This window comes from Loxodonta africana, chromosome 19 (assembly GCF_030014295.1).
Source record: "Loxodonta africana isolate mLoxAfr1 chromosome 19, mLoxAfr1.hap2, whole genome shotgun sequence".
NCBI classification, from domain to species: domain Eukaryota; kingdom Metazoa; phylum Chordata; class Mammalia; order Proboscidea; family Elephantidae; genus Loxodonta; species Loxodonta africana.
The window spans coordinates 21,125,826-21,143,085 of record NC_087360.1 but is presented as its reverse complement, the minus strand read 5'-3'; the positions used below and the strand labels follow the sequence as shown (position 1 = coordinate 21,143,085).

The 17,260-nt window shown below is 51.5% G+C and overlaps 1 protein-coding gene across 6 annotated transcripts in view; it reads left to right on the top strand.

Annotated features, from left to right (window-relative positions):
• Positions 1–14,109, top strand: part of PI4KA (phosphatidylinositol 4-kinase alpha) — a 155,415-nt gene extending 141,306 nt beyond the window's left edge. For 4 of the 6 annotated variants that reach the window (XM_064272361.1, XM_064272363.1, XM_064272362.1 and 1 more), the window contains 13 exons: positions 526–579; positions 4,179–4,299; positions 6,142–6,271; positions 7,313–7,383; positions 8,113–8,343; positions 8,987–9,093; positions 9,407–9,511; positions 9,612–9,737; positions 9,966–10,086; positions 10,531–10,690; positions 11,539–11,628; positions 12,209–12,292; positions 13,501–14,109. In XM_064272361.1, the coding sequence (XP_064128431.1) occupies positions 526–579; positions 4,179–4,299; positions 6,142–6,271; positions 7,313–7,383; positions 8,113–8,343; positions 8,987–9,093; positions 9,407–9,511; positions 9,612–9,737; positions 9,966–10,086; positions 10,531–10,690; positions 11,539–11,628; positions 12,209–12,292; positions 13,501–13,552 (1,452 nt within the window). In that variant the 3' untranslated portion in view covers positions 13,553–14,109. Of the gene's footprint in view, positions 1–525; positions 580–4,178; positions 4,300–6,141; positions 6,272–7,312; positions 7,384–8,112; positions 8,344–8,986; positions 9,094–9,406; positions 9,512–9,611; positions 9,738–9,965; positions 10,087–10,530; positions 10,691–11,538; positions 11,629–12,208; positions 12,293–13,500 lie in introns of those variants that run through there. The other 2 variants (XM_003419301.4, XR_010318596.1) reach the window with 2 other exon arrangements.
• Positions 14,110–17,260: the final 3,151 nt, after the last annotated feature.

The window sequence follows — 17,260 nt, the reverse complement described above, 5'->3', positions numbered from 1 at the left end:
GTACACAACGGATTCAACTCTAACTCAGGTCCATTCCAGAGGTATATTTGTTTTTTAACTTTAATTATTTGAGTTAAAAAAAGACAGTTGGCTGGAGTTTGGTCCGACTGTAGCAAGTGCCTTATACCCTGAGAGTTAACTCCCACAGGGGCACAGGACAGTGTCTGTGTACGTCTGCCTCGTTGCAGCCCAAGCATAGGCTCTGCTGTCATCCTCAGCCCTCCTCTGTGCGGCGGCTCCACAGGAACGAGCCCAAGAGGGCCCTTTCCTCCCTCCCCACAGGCATGCAAGCCTTGTTCTTTTAACTCTTCTTAAGCTACTGGTGGCTCGTTGCCATTCTTGGGTTGTCTCCAGCTCTCATCCTGCCCTGGTGCTCTGACAAGGATGACAGGGGGCTGAGCAAAGCAGGGACAATGGCATTTGGGGTGGGACACTCAGGGTTCCCCTTTCCCAAGTGGTTTTGACCTAGAGTTGAGGCGTTGTCCTTGCCGCAGAGCTCACAGCTGCTTCCCTCCCTCATCGCAGGACGCCATCCTGTTCTACATCCCGCAGATTGTGCAGGCCCTCAGGTACGACAAGGTAAGGCTGCTGCCGGCACCTGCTGCTTTTCCTCCCTTCACTCTGAGCACTGTGGTGCAGTCCAGGGACAGAGCCTCAGCCACAGTGACAGCCCAGCCCAGTGAGCAGGCAGGTCCTGGCCCCCATGGGGTGTGCAGGACCCCAGGAGCAGGGTCCTGACCTCCTGCAATGCCCTCTGTGATCCCCATGGTCCCCAGTACCCCGGGTCTGATGCTTCCTCTGTGATCCCTACAGTCTTCAGGGCCAGGGGACTGACACTACACTTGAGGTCCCTGCAGTCACCAGTGCCCATGGCAAAGGCAGCCCATACCTAATCACCACTCTCCTGAGGCCTCATTACTGTCTTCTGTCCCCAGGAATGACCCTTCTCAGGCTGGTCTCTGAGGACGCACCTCAATGACAGTGTGTTCTGAGGGTTGCTGGCCCCACTCAGGGAGGGCAGACTCGTCAGATGGACGGTCTTCATAGGTTACTGAGCTCCCCAACGTCTAGCCCCCTCATCTCTCAGATGTCATAGAGGGCCTGGCACAGGAAGCACCCATGGGAAATGGTCTTGGGGAAGTGCTCACAGCTCATCCTGGTGCTGCCCACTGTTGCAGTAGCACACACCTGCCCTCATCCCTGACCCTGCTGGTGCTGCCCCCGGCACCCAAGGCCAGCCTGCTTTTCCCGCATCTCCTCTGTGTCCTGCCTGAGCCTCCTCAGTCCACTGTGGACTGGCTCTTGGCCTCCCATTTGCCATAGCAGCCTTGGTTGGTATCGCAGAGCTGGTTACTTTCTTATATTTGGCAAGGTTCTCCATCTAAGGTCTGTAGCCCATAGTGCTTCTAGAACAGTCACCAACCTCTCTTGAAAGACTGAGTCCCGTGGCACTGTTTGCTGTCCTTACTAGATAGCTGCCAAATTTCCTCCTGTTCTGTTGCCATGGAGAACCATACACAGCAAGCTGGGGCCTCACACTGGTCCCAGCTCTCAGGTGCTATCGGGTTGCACCTTTTCACAGATACCCGTTTCCCCTTCCCCTTCTCTCTGAGCCCAGCATCAGTCTCGCTTTGCTTGTTGTCTCTTTCCATCTGGGCCTACAAAAGGCACTAGTCCAGAAGGGAAGGGAAGCAGGTGTGAAGAGCAGGTACCAGGGTCTCCATGAGAACGCCGTGGGTGGCCATCAGAGAACAGCCCTTGCTTCCCGGCAGTATGCTCAGTGGGCTGCATTTAGCACATGGAGACAGAGGCAGGCTGTGATCTCTTCCCATGGCCTTGTTAGAGGAGGGCTTTTAAGTGGCTAGCATTTTACTTAAGCCGCTTTTAAAAAATTGTCTTTATTTTCTAATTTTCAGAATAATGAGATAATTCCTTAGCATTATCCAGAGGTGACCAGTGGGTTTTCCTTTTTCTAAATATCATTATGAAACTAATGAATTTTAATATATTTGATGTGTATTAGTTCTCTACAGGTATTAATATTTCTGATGCTCATATTACCCCATCTCTCTGACCATTGGAATCCCCTTGTGCTTGTTTCCTGGGTCCTTTGGATGAACTCAGTAGTCTCTGAGAGCTTCTGTGCTTTCCAGAATGAACAGGATATAGACTCTTCTTACTCCTTTCCTGTCTCAGACCTGGAATCAACCAGTTTTCCAAGGAGCCCTGGTTCATTTCAGTGAGAAATGGTATTTAGAGACCTTAATCTGAAAGCTAAGAGTGTTCACTGCTGCTGAGTTAGTCATCGTTTATGGGCCTTAAAGGTAGATAGAGCTAGAAAAAAAATTTTTTTAAGAAAAATCGCATCATGAGATTTTATTGATATTTCAAATTCAAATGTAGGATTACAGGAATTTTCACTTTATGTTTGAAATTTTTCTTTTGACACCAAAAAGTATTAGTTCCTGACAGCATTAACGTAATCACCCTTTTGCTTTATCCTACTATGTATTGAATAGTTTCAAAATAAGAATACCAAGATTGTTATTAATGATATGATTACTGAAGACTGTTTCAGGTTTCTTTGCCTTTCCTTTTGTCTTCGGTCCATTTTTCATCGGGGACATACAATCACATGGCTGTATTGTGAGGGCACTTGGTCTCCACTGCTGCATTTGTCCCTTTTTTGCTTTTTATTGTTAGAGATTTTTTCTTTAATCTAAACTTGAGGGAATACAAATGTATATACATATTTGTGTGTGTGTGTGTTAAACCAAAATTATTAAAAATGGCGAGGGAGGTAAAGAACAGAATGGAAGTGACAGGAATGGAAACTAAACTTCTCTAAATGTACCATGTTTAATAATTTTGGCTTTGGTACTGTGTAAATATTTTGCAAAATTATATTTAAAACCACTACAAGTTGAATTAAAAAAAAAAAACCCAGTGCTGTCAAGTTGATTCTGACTCATAGTGACCCTATAGGACAGAGTAGAACTGCCGACCTTTTGGTTAGCAGCCAGTCTCTTAGCCACTGAACCACCAGGGCTCCACAAGTTGAATAGTCATGGTTTGTCATTAGATCCATTTTGCTGGGTTAGGATTGAAAGACCCATTAAAAAAACCTGTTGCCATCAAGTCATTTCCAACTGATGGCAACCCGTGTGTTACAGAGTAGAACTACTCCACAGGGTCTTCTTGGCTGTAATCTTTACGGAAGCACATCACCAGTCCTTTCTTCCACAGTGCCACTGGGTGGATTTGAACTGCCAACCTTTAGGTTAGTAGTCAAGCGCAAATCATTTGTGCCACCCAAGGACCTCAGTAGACCCATAGCAACACATAGTTCAGAGTATTACCTCTTTGGTAAACCTGTCCATCCAAGTGGAGAACACCTGTCCACAAAATATTACAGAGAGGGAAAGACCTCTTCTCTAGGGGTCTTCCAAGAAACGGTTCTATGCCAGTTCCCAAAACCCTTCATTACCTAGGACATGGCGACTAGAACTGGAATCACTCATACGAATGGCAGAAAATGACCGAGAAGGGGAGGAGGAGGGGTTCTTAGGATGGTGCCTGTAGGTATGTCAACTCTGTGCATTAAATAAGAGTTTTCTGGAACCTGTCCATCACTTTGGAACATTTTTCCAAACAACCATCTTACAAATGAGTTTTTAGTACCCAGTTTCCTCGTTTCTTGGGCTTGACAAAAGCTGAAATTGGTTTGAGAGTCAGGGTTCTTAAAATCCAGGGGAAGAAGCAGGAGCAGACTGAAGCTGACTCGCACCTATACCACATACTCTGCCTACCTACTTCAGTCCAGGGGCTAGTGGAATTCAGCATGGCCCCTGGGCTCAGCGGAGTCCTGGTGGGGCAGTCGTTAAGAGCTCAGCTGCTCACCAAAAGGTTGGCAGTTCGAACCCACCAAGCCACTCCTTGGAAACCCTGTGGGGCGGTTCTCCATTCTTTAGGGTCGCTATGAGTCGGAATCAACTCAATGGCAATGGGTTTTTGTTTTTTTCTGGGCTTGGCTCACCTCAGACCCCAGAGCTTGCCCACAGACAGAAACCCCTCGGCTTCACCTCTCAGTGGGTTTGCTAAGCCTTGAGGGCTCACTGCTTATGCTGGGTTAGAAAGCAGAGATGCCAAGCCTGGCTGATGGCCTTGCATTCCTACAGATGGGCTACGTGCGGGAGTACATCCTGTGGGCAGCGTCCAAATCCCAGCTGCTGGCCCACCAGTTCATCTGGAACATGAAAACTAACATTTATCTAGATGAAGAGGGGCACCAGAAGGACCGTGAGTATCTTGTTTTCCTGCCTGCAGATCTTTCCCCAGGTCTCAGCCCTGTCTTGGCACCTTCTGTGGCCCCTGGGAGCCTTTCATGACCCGGGGTTCCCCAGCCTACAGTTCCCTCTGCTTGCTGTCCCAGCCAAAGCGAGGAGCAGCTCTCCTCTTAACATGCAGAGAAGCAGGGCCTCCTCCTTCATGAAGCCTTTCCTGAACCACTCTGCAGACCCCCTAGCCCACCCTCTCCCCTGCTTGGCCCCATCCGGCAGCTTCCTTGGGTGAGGCCGCCAGCTGGGGCTGAGCTGCTTCTCCCGTCAGAGATCAAATCAACTCACCAGTCTGTCCCTGGGCTGGACACGGGCTGTGGGTGACGTGGGGCACGAGCTGGCAAGTCCAGAGCAATACTCTTCAAATTGTGTGTCACGTCAGGACCCCTTCCCATACCTGAAAATGACTAAGACTGTATATAGAAATACTGAGACCAGTATTAGAAACGAAAACAGAAATTTTTAAAAATGTAGACATCGCATGCTAACAGTGTTTCTATTTAAAATGACTTTTCCAAAATAAAAAACACAAGTGAGAAGAGCATAGTTATTTCACATGCTTGCAAATCTCATTTCTGTCTGGCTACGTAGGAGACAGCTGGATTCTCGTCCTGCTTCTGCAGTTAATATATCCAAAGATGTTCTTTTGGTGAAGTAAATGAGGGAAATTCAGCCTCGCATAAATATGTGGCTGGAAAAGGGGATTTTAATAGCCTTTTCAGATCATTGTGGATATTCTTCAGCGATCTAAACGAAACTCTTCAAGTAGCATTTCCGTAAAGGTTAGCTTCAGCGTAGACTCAAACCACGTCAGTGAACTCTTTCTTGGTGCTCAGCTATGTTAAAATCCACTGGCCTGCCTCGCATTCATCCCCATGCAGGACTGTAGCACTGGTCATTCGTAAAACATAGGTCAGTGAGTTACACAGACCTTCCAAATGTCCATACGTTTCTATATACGATGTCATAATGTCACATTTACCAATATCCCCACCAATCTTAGCGGTAAAGTTTTTAGCCGTTGAGAAGCTGCCAGACTCATAGTGGCAGATAAAGGTTTTCCAGAATTTTTTAGTTGCAGCCAAGAAAGCCGTGTAGAGCACAGTTCTAGTCTGTAGTACCTGAGGTCTCCATGAGTCAGAATTGACATGAAGGCAATGGGTCTGGTTTGTTTTTTCCTTTAAGTGACAGGCTCACTTTGTTTATTTTCAAGACAACACCTGTCAAATACTTAAGTCTGAATAGCCACATTTTGTTTGTTAGTCATTCTTTCAAGTAAAAACGAAGCTCTATTACAAAGAGACTAATTATAATTAGGCTCACAGTCCAGGCCAATGCACGAGTGCTTTTCCTCGGGATAACCCTGTACTTCAGAACCAGCAGACGTGCTTCACGCATACTTCCAGGGATGCCACGCAGGATATTAAGATGACTGTCCTCAAGGGGAAGGTTTTAACAGAACTCGTTTTTATTGCTTCATTAAAGAAGTGGGGTGCTTCAGGGAAGAGTCCAGTGACCACTGATGTGCTTGGCCACCACAGCCTTGGTTCGTGCCAAGGTGCCATTGCTTCTGCACCGTCATGGCACCTGTCCATACAGTAGAAAGGCAAAGAGCATCTTGGGATGGTGTTGATCTTGGGGTCCACTGAAAGGGTCTCAGCATCTGTGGGCTGCCACACTTTGAGAACTGCCGACCTCACTGATGGGCAATACCATTGACTGAGTTTCTGAAAAAGACCTATGGGTCTCCCGCTGGGGTTCCTGAAGGACAGCCACCAGGCTCAGCTCTTTGTCTCTCCATCAGCCGACATTGGCGACCTGCTCGAGCAGTTGGTGGAGGAGATCACAGGCTCCTTGTCTGGCCCGGCCAAGGACTTCTACCAGCGGGAATTCGACTTCTTCAACAAGATCACCAATGTATCGGCCATCATCAAGTAAGTGGCAGGGCTTTGAAATAGTCTTTGGATCTGCTCCTATGGGCCAGCCAGTCCTGTGTTAGGTTAGGAATGCCTGGTCCTCTCCAGACCAGATAAATGAGAGGCTCCAGGGTGGGCCCAGGTTCCGCCAAGCAGCAGGCTGAGAAGAGCCCTGCTAGGGTGATTCAGGTCTCATGGAAGTATGGAAAATGCATGGTCGGGCCAGTTTCAGAAAGCATACTCCAGTTTCATTCCTTTTGTTGTCCCATGGTGTGAGGCCCCTCTCCTCTGAGTTGTAAAGGATCCTAGTGGTGTTAGGAAAACCAGATTTCCTCTGCAGACCCGTCATCCTGGGCCCTCCATTCACGTGGCTCTGACGCTGTCCTTGGGCGTCTGTGGCATTATTCATTTGTGTTGGACGGGGCCCTGGAGTCCTCAGCGTTGGCCAGCATCTACCTGAGGGAGCATCCTGGCCTATGAGCAACAGGGAGCCCGATCCTCACCAGGTGCCTTGTTCCTTGGGCTGCACCCCAGCTTCTCTTCCTGGGGCACTGCTTGTCCACTGCATGTCCCCGAGGCCTTCTCCTGGGGGACGTTAAGTAGAATAGGTGACACTGGCAGCCTGCAGCCCACAAAGAGAAAGGGGCAGAGGGAGGCAGCACTAACCAGGCCTCCGCCAGGTGAGAAGCACCTGGTTCCACCTCGCCCCTTACCATCCTGCTCCTACAGATTCAGGTCTACTTCACCTGCCCAGGTCACACAGCACAAATAACAGAGCTGGAATTTGAGCCCAAAGCTTTCTGACCCCACAGCCACTGCCCCCTCCTAAGGTTCTGATAGCACCTGTGCACCCCCAGCCTGAGACAGAAGCAGCAGCTCCCCTCAGCCCCCAGGGAGCCGTGTGGTCTTTGAGGAGGAATAGAGGGTAGGGACCATCAGGAATGTTCTCACAGAGGAGCTGGGCCGGCGGGCCTTCCTGACTTGACCCAGGAAGCAAGGAGTGGCGTGGGCAGCACAAACAGGAGGGCCTGGGAGACAGCCTTCTGTCCTGTTCCTCAGGCCCTACCCTAAAGGTGATGAGAGAAAGAAGGCGTGTCTGTCCGCGCTGTCTGAGGTGAAAGTGCAGCCAGGTAAGCAGAGTTGCTTCAAAGGCTCACGTGAGATCAGCCTCTTCCTGCTGGCAGGTGTGGAGTCTCAGGCTGTGGCAGCCCCTGCTGGCGGCTGCTCAGCAGCACCATCTTCCATACTGCCTGCAGTTTTCCTGACAGCCAGGGTACTGCCCTTGCAGCTGTTACTTCAGAAGAGGGTCCCAAGCTCCAGTGGAACAGGAGCAATGCAGGCCACACAGATGAGCGCAGAGGGGTGGGCCAGGGCAGCACGAGTGGGCTGCAACCATAAGTAGGGAGCTGCTCCTTGGCGCCTGTCGCTCGTTGCCTGGGCCCTCTGAGCCCAGTGTGGTCATGTCCTCCATGTGTCCATGAGAAGATAGGAACCTAGTGAGAGCTGCAGTGGTTAACAGAAGGGGTACGGAGGAGTGGGAAAAGGCCCTGGGAGGGGCCGCCCCACCTCCTATTGCTGGGGGGCCAGCAGGCCCGAGGAAGCCACTTGCTTTGGTCTTCAAACTGTGGGCTATGTGTCCTCTTTGGAGAAGCCATCTTCCCCGAGGCTGTGGTTCATTTGTTAGGTATCTGGGAATCATCTGAAAGGCCACGGGACCAGGGAGGAACAGTCATAAAGGCCGCAGACTGAGAGTCCTTGGTGCCTGCAGGGGAGGATGTGGTGGCCAGTGTGTGGGAAATGCTGTGTCCTTCTCCGCCATCCCATGGGGCCCTCGTGACTCTGCTCTGTCCCCACTCCAGGCTGCTACCTGCCCAGCAACCCCGAGGCCATCGTCCTGGACATCGACTATAAATCTGGGACCCCCATGCAGAGGTGCGGTGCCCCTTCTTCTGTGTCCTTGTTCTCAGGGAGTTTTTCTTTGCTTTATCACTTCCACCACATTCTTTTCCCACACCCCAGTGCAGCAAAGGCCCCGTACCTGGCCAAGTTCAAGGTGAAGCATTGTGGAGTGAGTGAACTAGAGAAAGAAGGTCAGTGGGGGAATTTCTGGGTTTGTCTGGGGCCGAAATGTGTTCCCTTGCTCATGTCAGTTTCTCTTGGGATATTTAGTTTATCACCAACTCCCCAGAAAAGGTGATGAATGTTCATCCATCTGTGTGTCCAAGTGGGTGCTCACTCAGGCTTCAGCTCTGAGGCCCACTGCTCACCTGGGACCCTCTGAGCTCAAGTGCAGACACAAATGTGCCTGCCCCCAAACATGCTCAGCCAGAAAGTCCAGGGGAAACCTCCTTGTCCAGGGGTGGCCAGCTGTGCAGAGGGGCTCTGGCCAGTGCAGGTGGGCCTGCCACACCTTCCCCTCACTTTGGCCCCCAAGTCTTCTCAGCACACCCCCCCACCATTTGCAGACACACTCACCCTGCCCCCAGATAGTGCACATCACTGACCCTGGGCACATCTGGGTCCCTGTGTTGGAGAAAAACACCCGGCCTTGGGATTCCTCCGCTGACCCAGGACGTTTCCTGGACCCAGCTCGGTCCCTTTCTGGCACCCTGTGGGGGCTTCACAAAGATGACCCCCAGGGGTCCCAGGGTTTCTTCCAGGCACTGAGCAGGGCTGGCCTGCATCCTTGGGGTTCTTGTTGGGTAACAGGAGCCTGCCTTCCTGCACCCCCAGGGCTGCGGTGTGGCTCTGACTCTGATGAGAGTGGCACACAGGAGGCTGACGCCCAGAAGATCTCCTGGCAGGCCGCCATCTTCAAAGTTGGGGACGACTGCAGACAGGTAAGGGGCCAGGCCCAGGGGAGGCCACATCCACGGCTGGGGTGCAGGCTAGGGGCCAGGCCTGCCTCCCTCCAAGGCTCTCAGCATGTTCAGAGTTGAACAACCATGTGTGCTTCCTCCACTCAGCTTGGGTGCCACAGAGTCAGTCAGGGCTATAGAAGACCCAGACCTCACTGGCTGCCCTGAGGGAGCTGCCTGAGGGCAAGCAGCTGCTCCTGACTCACACGCCTGTGGGAGTGGACGGGTGGGGCAGGGTCTTGCTAGCCAGAGGACATGACTGGTGGCTGACAGCACCCACCTGGTCGGCTCCCAGGACATGCTGGCCCTGCAGATCATCGACCTCTTTAAGAACATCTTCCAGTTGGTCGGCCTGGACCTCTTTGTGTTTCCCTACCGGGTGGTGGCCACTGCCCCTGGGGTAAGTGCCCCGTCTGGAGCCCAACTGGCCCCTGCACCACCTCAGCCCGAGAGCTGCCCCCAGCCCCCGGCAGCCTCGGCACCACCTCCTTCCTCCTCAGTGCGGGGTGATCGAGTGCATCCCCGACTGCACCTCAAGAGACCAGCTGGGCCGCCAGACAGACTTCGGCATGTACGACTACTTCACACGCCAGTATGGAGACGAGTCCACCCTGGCCTTCCAGCAGGTACCTGGGGCAGCCCCAGATCCAGGGCATTTGCACGTTCCTCCTTCCCCTGCCCTTCTGAGTCCTCGGATAGAACCAGACCCCCACAGCCTTTCTTGGGACTCAGAGAAGCCCAACCAACACAGGCCAGATTCCTCAGGAGAGAAAGCTAAACCTCAGGTGCGGGAGGTCGGAGCCCCAGGCTTGCCCCCCGAGGGCCCTCCTTGATGACCAGGGCTCTCTCCACAGGCCCGCTACAACTTCATCCGGAGCATGGCCGCCTACAGCCTCCTGCTCTTCCTGCTGCAGATCAAAGATAGGCACAACGGCAACATCATGCTGGACAAGAAGGGCCACATCATCCACATCGGTTGGCTGGCCTTGGCACCCTCCTCTTCTCCCTCCCTCCCCAGGGCCCCAGGAGGAGGGTGGTGACCCCACTCCTCACCAGGCATGGCCGAGGCCACGGCTGGGAGAGTTAGATCAGGGCCTGGGGCCAGGGCTTAGGCCTCCCTGGTGCGGAGAGCAGCCCGGCCCCACACCGGGAGGCTGGGGATGCAGAGCGGAGCTCTGGAAGGCGTAGGCAGACCAGGCACGTCCGATACGCGCTGGCTCGTCTCTGCTGTAGGCTGTGGCCTTCTCCCCCTCTCTTCCTCTGCCCCCTCATTCCCAAGAAAGCGCAGCCCTGTGGCCCTGCCCATGTGTGTGGTGGGAGCTGGTACTCCTCAGAGCAGACCACCTGCCTGCCCAGTGATGCACTCCCCCTTTTCTGGCCGGGATTCGTCAGTCACAAATGGCTTTCGGGCTTTTCCAGACTTTGGCTTCATGTTTGAAAGCTCACCGGGCGGCAACCTAGGCTGGGAGCCGGACATCAAGCTGACAGATGAGATGGTGATGATCATGGGGGGCAAGATGGAGGCCACGCCCTTCAAGTGGTTCATGGAGATGTGTGTCCGTGGCTACCTGGCCGTGAGGTGAGCCCTGGGCCGAGGGGTGAGCAGGCACGTGGGCACTGGGTGAAAGCCTGGACTCCCAGGCAGGGCGGGTTCCCTCCCGGGGGGGCAGGCAGCAGGCAGCTCAGCACCTAGAAGCCTGTCTTGGTGACCCTTAAAGGCCCTGTGGAGTGGCATTCTTGGGCCTCTTCATGGACAAAGGGACCAAGGTGCACAGAAAACAAAGGAGATGGTGGAGGCCACACAGCTAGCTGGTGGGCAGGTGTGCCGGGCATGGATTCCTGCCGCCTCTGTCCCATGCCAGCAATGTCCCCTGCATCCTGAGGCTGCCCCTCTTCCTGCCAACACCCTCAGCCTTGGGTCCGTCTTCTGTGCATCTGCCTTCAAATGCTGAGTGCCCACTACTCCAGGCTGCCCACTAGAGATGGTCATTGTCCCAGGCTCACACTGAGTCACTAAGTGTCACTTGACCCAGGTCACACAGCACACTGTGGTGACACCTGGACTCCCACCTGGGAGTCCGTCCAGAGCATGCATCACTGTGTGCATATACCACCACTGTGTGCAACACCGCCCAGCTAAAAGCGAGGGCCGCGCAGGTCTGCGCGGAGCCTCTGTGCTTCCTCGAGCCTTGCCTCCGGGGTGGGCTGCTCAGCCAGCAGCTGCTGGGCCTCTGCCCTCAGGACTAGCTGGGGCATGCCTGGTGTGAAGAGGACTGCCGGAGATCTGAAAGAGCGGGCAGGAGCCCAGCCACATGAGGACACACGCCTTGGGTTGTGGGCAGCAGCCAGCTGCAGACAAGGGCAGTGCAAGGCCCCACCACCTGGCCAGGCCACACTGCCCCATCTCCCACCCCCATCTCTCCCCAGGCCCTACATGGATTCAGTTGTCTCTCTAGTCACCCTCATGTTGGACACGGGCCTGCCCTGTTTCCGAGGCCAGACAATCAAGCTCTTGAAGTAAGTCCTTGGCAGACACGCAGGCCATTGAGGGACAGTTGTCCATTACCCGCAACACCACTCGAGATCAGCAGCCTCTTGAGTGCTTCTATCATCACTATCAAAGCTGAATGATCTCCCTGGAGCCCTAGAGACTTGCAGGGCTTCCCCCAGAGCAGACAGGGCACTGGATCAGACCTGGTCACCAGATTTGTGAGGTGCCCTGGCCTCGGCCAGCCCGACTGAGAACATGCCAAGGGTCCCTGATCTGTAGTTTGTCTGGCTGCACAGCACTTGGTCCTACCCATGCTTAGTCCACCCCATGGATGAGGCTGATTCTGGCCCCGAGGAGGTGCTGGAAGGGGAACGGTGCTCCTTAGAGCCAACGGGGAACACTGTCCCCACAACAGGCCAGGCTGGGTCCTCCCAGCATTGCCCCCCAGCCCTGACACAGGGACTCAACAGAGTATAGGGGGAGCCTCAGCTAACAAGTTCCTGCAAATTCGAAACCCCAGGCCCCAAGTAAAATGACCATCATGCTGGGGAAGGTCGTCTGCCACGTAGCCCTGGCCCCAGGTGCTGACTTTGTCCTCCTCCACAGGCACAGATTCAGTCCCAACATGACAGAGCGAGAGGCTGCAAATTTCATCATGAAGATCATTCAGAACTGCTTCCTCAGCAACAGGTGAGTCCCCCATCCGCTCTCTCACCTGCATCCACCACTGAGCGCTGTGCTGTGCTAGCCCTGGTCCCGGGGATAAGGGTGTCATGGAGCTGCACCTCTGGGGCCACCCCCATAAGTGACCACGTTAGTGGGGAGGGTCGGCCCTGGAGGGAGTCTCATGGAGCAGCTGCTGCAGAGCAACGGGCACTGGTTCAAGGGACAGGGGCCTGAGGGAGGTCAGGCAAACCTGTGGAGTAGGGCTGACCAGCGAGAGCCAGGAGTAGAGTGAGTTCAGAGGGGCGGCAGGCTGAGGCGGCTCCGGCTTCACCCTAGGGCAGACCAGAGGCTTTGAAGTCAGGTCCCCCACTCCTCTTCCGTGCACCACCTCAGCTGCTGAGCAGGGAGTGGTGAAGGCGGAGGCCGTGAGAAGGGTTTGTACAGGTTTTGAAGGCAGAGCCCGTAGGACTCACTGATGGGCTGTGAAGTTAGGGAGTCAGCGATAGCTGTGGGATGTGTGGCCAGAACAGCTGGATAAACGAGATTCTAGCAGATAGGGTGAAGGGGATGGAGTTCAGGTTAAGATGCTGATGGGACATCTGCACGGAGAGGCATCTAAAGATGGTGGGGATCTGGGCAAAGCCACCCAGCTGTGGGACCCTCGACATCGAGATTTAGGAGGAGGGGGGCAGGAAGGCAGGTGCCAGGAGCCAGGGACCTGCCGGACAAACCATCAGAAGACCAAGAACAGACCCTGGGTGGTTCCTCACAAGGTGATCCCTGGGAGTTGGCACGGGGGAGATGGCGATGCCTTGAAAACAGCAGCACAGACAGAGCTTTCACAGCAAAGCAGAAGGGAGTGGAGTAGGTCAAGGCAGACACGGGCAGTGGGGCGCTGACGGGGCACCTGGGCAGGCCAGAGTTGCTAGAACGTCACCTCTCAGTGGACGAGGGGGTTTGGGGGAAGGAGGATGAGGAAGGTGTCCTCATTGCTTCTGTCTTGTCAGTGCAGTAAGTGGGATATCTGCTGAGTGTGAGGAGGGAGCTGGGGGAGGACATCCAGGGAAGACGGTACCGGCTTCTGTACATGAACACTTGCAGGGAGCAGGGAGGGGTGGGAAGCAGGGGTGACCCCAGTGTGCATTTTGGGTGGGGGTGGAGGAGCCGTGGAGGCTGGGAGGGACCCAGACCAGGTTTCCACACAGTCCCCCTCTGCTCTCTTGGCCGTTCAGGAGCCGGACCTACGACATAATCCAGTACTATCAGAACGACATCCCTTACTGAGCACAGCGCCATCTGCCTTCCTGCACGCTGCAGCCAGTGCACTCCGGGTAGCTCTGTATGTGCGTGTATGTTCCTGCAGCCCTTCCCACAGCCATGAGCCTTGGTGGCCTCTTGGACAAGCCTTCCAATTCCGGACTGCTGCATAGCTGTGTGTGTGTGTGCATGTATGTTCCTGCAGCCATAAGCTGTGTTGCCTCTTGGACAAGCCTTCCAACACTGGGCTGCTGCACAGGAGACGCATGCCTGATGGGCAGGGCCATAGGTGCACTGCAGGAAGCCTGCCTCGACCCAGTGGATTTTACAGGAGGAGAACCATACCTTCGGAACTTGGCAGTCTGGTCTCCCCTTATGTATGACACTTGTAGCATTGCTTTTGTGACGTTGTAGAAATGACAATTACCTGACAGCGCTGTCTGTGCGGTGGTGTGAATACTTTGTTTGCACTGGACACATTCCTACCTGTCTTATTTTATAGGTACCTGAAGTATTTTTGTGCGTGTGTAAAAGAACAGAAAAATTATATCCAACTTGGACAAAATAAAAACTCCAAAAAGTTCTGATGTTTAATGTCATATACTAAGTCCATGTTCAGCTGAGGGTGATTCCTGGCCAAGTCTAGGGGTTGAGGCCAGGAATGGGCAGACCCTGTGATGCCTTCTGGCTCTGATCTGGTATTGTGGGCTCTTACGGGAGCCTTTCAGCCTGGGCTTGCACGTTGTTTCCTCTCCAAAGGACCCTCCATCTGAGATCCTGTAACCATACAGCCCTCACAAGCTAGGGCTGTCCGCCTCTGTTCATAGATGATGAGGAAGGTCGAACTCCTGTGGGCGGGGCAGGGGAGGTGCACCAGGGACCAGGGCCACTGATTATAGCTCAGCAGATTGGAGCTTCACATGAATGGACTCAATACAGCAGATGTACAAAAAGAATTTTCCCTAACGGCCCTCGTCCCCCTGAAGCTGTGCCATGGTGGCCTCTTCTCTGCATAGTTTTATCGTGTCTGCTTCTGCTCCAACCCTCCATTGCCTTCCCCAGCCCACCTCCACAGGGGATGTCCCACACAAACAATTGTGTCTGTTTGCCTGGGTCTGCCTCTTGTTCATTTTCAAGGGCTCTGCCCTGGGGCTTCAGGACCTTTGCATTACAGGCACTCAGCAACCATCTACTCCCAGCCCCAATGGTCCTGTTATTTAAAAAAACAAAAACACTACATGGAACATCTAGAAAGAAGTCATTGAAATTACAAAAGCAAAATATCAGTTAAAGCAGCAGATAGGACATAGGTAAAGAGAAAACTGATCGACCATCTGAAAGAACAAGGAAATTACCAAAAATGAAACATAAAGATATAAAGAGAAGGAAGGCTGAAATGAGAAGCTCTAACCTGTATCTAATAAATTTCCAGAATTGATGCAAAACCCCAATACTCGGATTCAGGAGGCACATTTGAGTCCTAAGCGATATACATAAAAGTATAAATAAATAAATATGTAAGTTAGAGTAAATTTTTTAAAATATTAATACAAAGGAAGGAAGGACAGAAGAATAAATGGAACAAAGAGAAGTAGTAAAATGGCAGACTTAAATCCATCTGTATCAATTATGTTAAACCTCAGCGGACTAAACACTACAATTAAGAGGCAGAGATTTTACAGTGGATTAAAAAAGGCAAGACCCAATGATATACTAACTATAAGACATACACTTGAAAGATAGGTTTAAACTCAAAGTAAGCAGATGAAAGATTTACCTTCCACAATCATAATGTGTGAATGTATGTGAAACAAAACATGACAGAATTAAAGGGGGAAATAATTTCACAGCAGTAGCTGGAGATTTTCTCACCCATCTTCCAATAATTGATAAAGCAACTAGCAAGGTCAGTATATAAAAGCCATTGTGGTGGAGGATGTCAGCAAAATGCAGAAGGCAGCTCCAAACTCCTGTCCCTCCACAGAAATAATAAACTGTCAGAACCAACTTTTATCAGAACTCTGGAGAACAGTCATAGACTTACAGCAACCAAACAAATGCTGAATCAAGAAAAAGTCAACCAAAGAAGACATTCAGGTGGCTAACAGATCCATGAGGAAATGCTCATGATTGAAACTAAAATGAGATACCATCTCACACCAACAAGGCTAGAATTAACCCAAAAAACACAAGATAATAAATGGGGAGGTTGTGGAGAGACTGGAACACTTACACACTGCTGGTGGGAACGTAAAATGGTATAATCGCTTTGGAAATCAATTTGGCGCTTTTAAAAAGTTAGAAGTACCATACGATCCAGCAATCCCACTCCTTGGAATATATCCTAGAGAAACAAGAGACATCACACGAATATGCACAGCCACGTTCGTTGCAGCACTGTTCAAATAGCAAAAATGAAACGACCTAGGTGCCCATCAACAGATGAATGGATAAACAAATTATGGTATATTTACACAATGGGATACTATGCAACAAAAAGAACAATGATGAATCCGTGAAGCATCTCCCAACATGGAAGAATCTGGAAGGCATACCGAATGAAATTAATCAGTTGCAAAAGAACAAATATTGTATGAGACCACTATTAAAAGAACTCAAGGTTTAGATACAGAAGAAAACATTTTTTGATGGTTGTGAGGGACGGAGAGGGGAATTCACTAGATAGTAGACAAGAATTAGCTTAGGTGAAGGGAAGGACAACACAATACAAGGGAAGTCAGCACAACTGGACTAAACCAAAAGCTAAGAAGTTTCCTGAACACAACCAAACACTTCAAGGGACAAAGTAGCAAGGGCAGGGGTCTGGGGACCATGGTTTCAGGAGGCATCTAAGTCAATTGGCATAACATAGTTTATTAAGAAAATGTTCTGCATCTCACTTTGGTGAGTGGTGTCTGAGGTCTTAAAAGCTAGCAAGTGGACATCTAAGATGCATCAGTTGGTCCCAACCCACCTGGATGGAGCCAAAGGAGAATGAAGAACACCAAAGACACAAGGAAAATAATAGCCCAAGAGACAGAAGGGCCACATAAACCAGAGACTGCATCAGCCTGAGACCAGAAGAACTAGATGGTGCCTGGCTACCACCAATGACCGCCCTGACGGAACACAACAGACAGAGTCTGACGGAGCAGGAGAAAAATGTAGAGCAAAACTCATTCACATAAAAAGATCAGACTTAATGGTCTGACTGAAACTAGAGGAACCCCAGAAGACATGGTCCCTGGACTCATGTTAACCCAGAACTAAAACCATTCCCAAAGCTAATTCTTCAGACCAAGATTGGACTATAAAATATAAAATAATACTCACAGTGTGCTTCTTAGCTCAAATACATACACAAGATTAAAATGGGCAGCTCCTGTCTGAAGTCAAAATGAGAAGGCAGAAAGGGATAGGAGCTGGTTGAATGGACATGGGAAATGTGGGGTGGAATGGGGCAGTATGCTGTCACATTGTAGGGACTGCAACTAGGGTCGCATAACAATATTTGTATAAATTTTTTTATGAGAAGTTAACTTGAGCTGTAAACTTTTACCTAAAGCACAATAAAAAAAAAAAAAAAAAGGGCAGCTTAAAAATGGTACGAAAGCTTTGTGGCATCTTGCCTTTGTCCCACTCTTCAGCTCAGTGTAGGACCCTGATTCCAGAGGGAGCAGAGATGACCTTATTTGCAAATTACTTTGTTTGTTTTAACCTGTCAGGGGACTACCT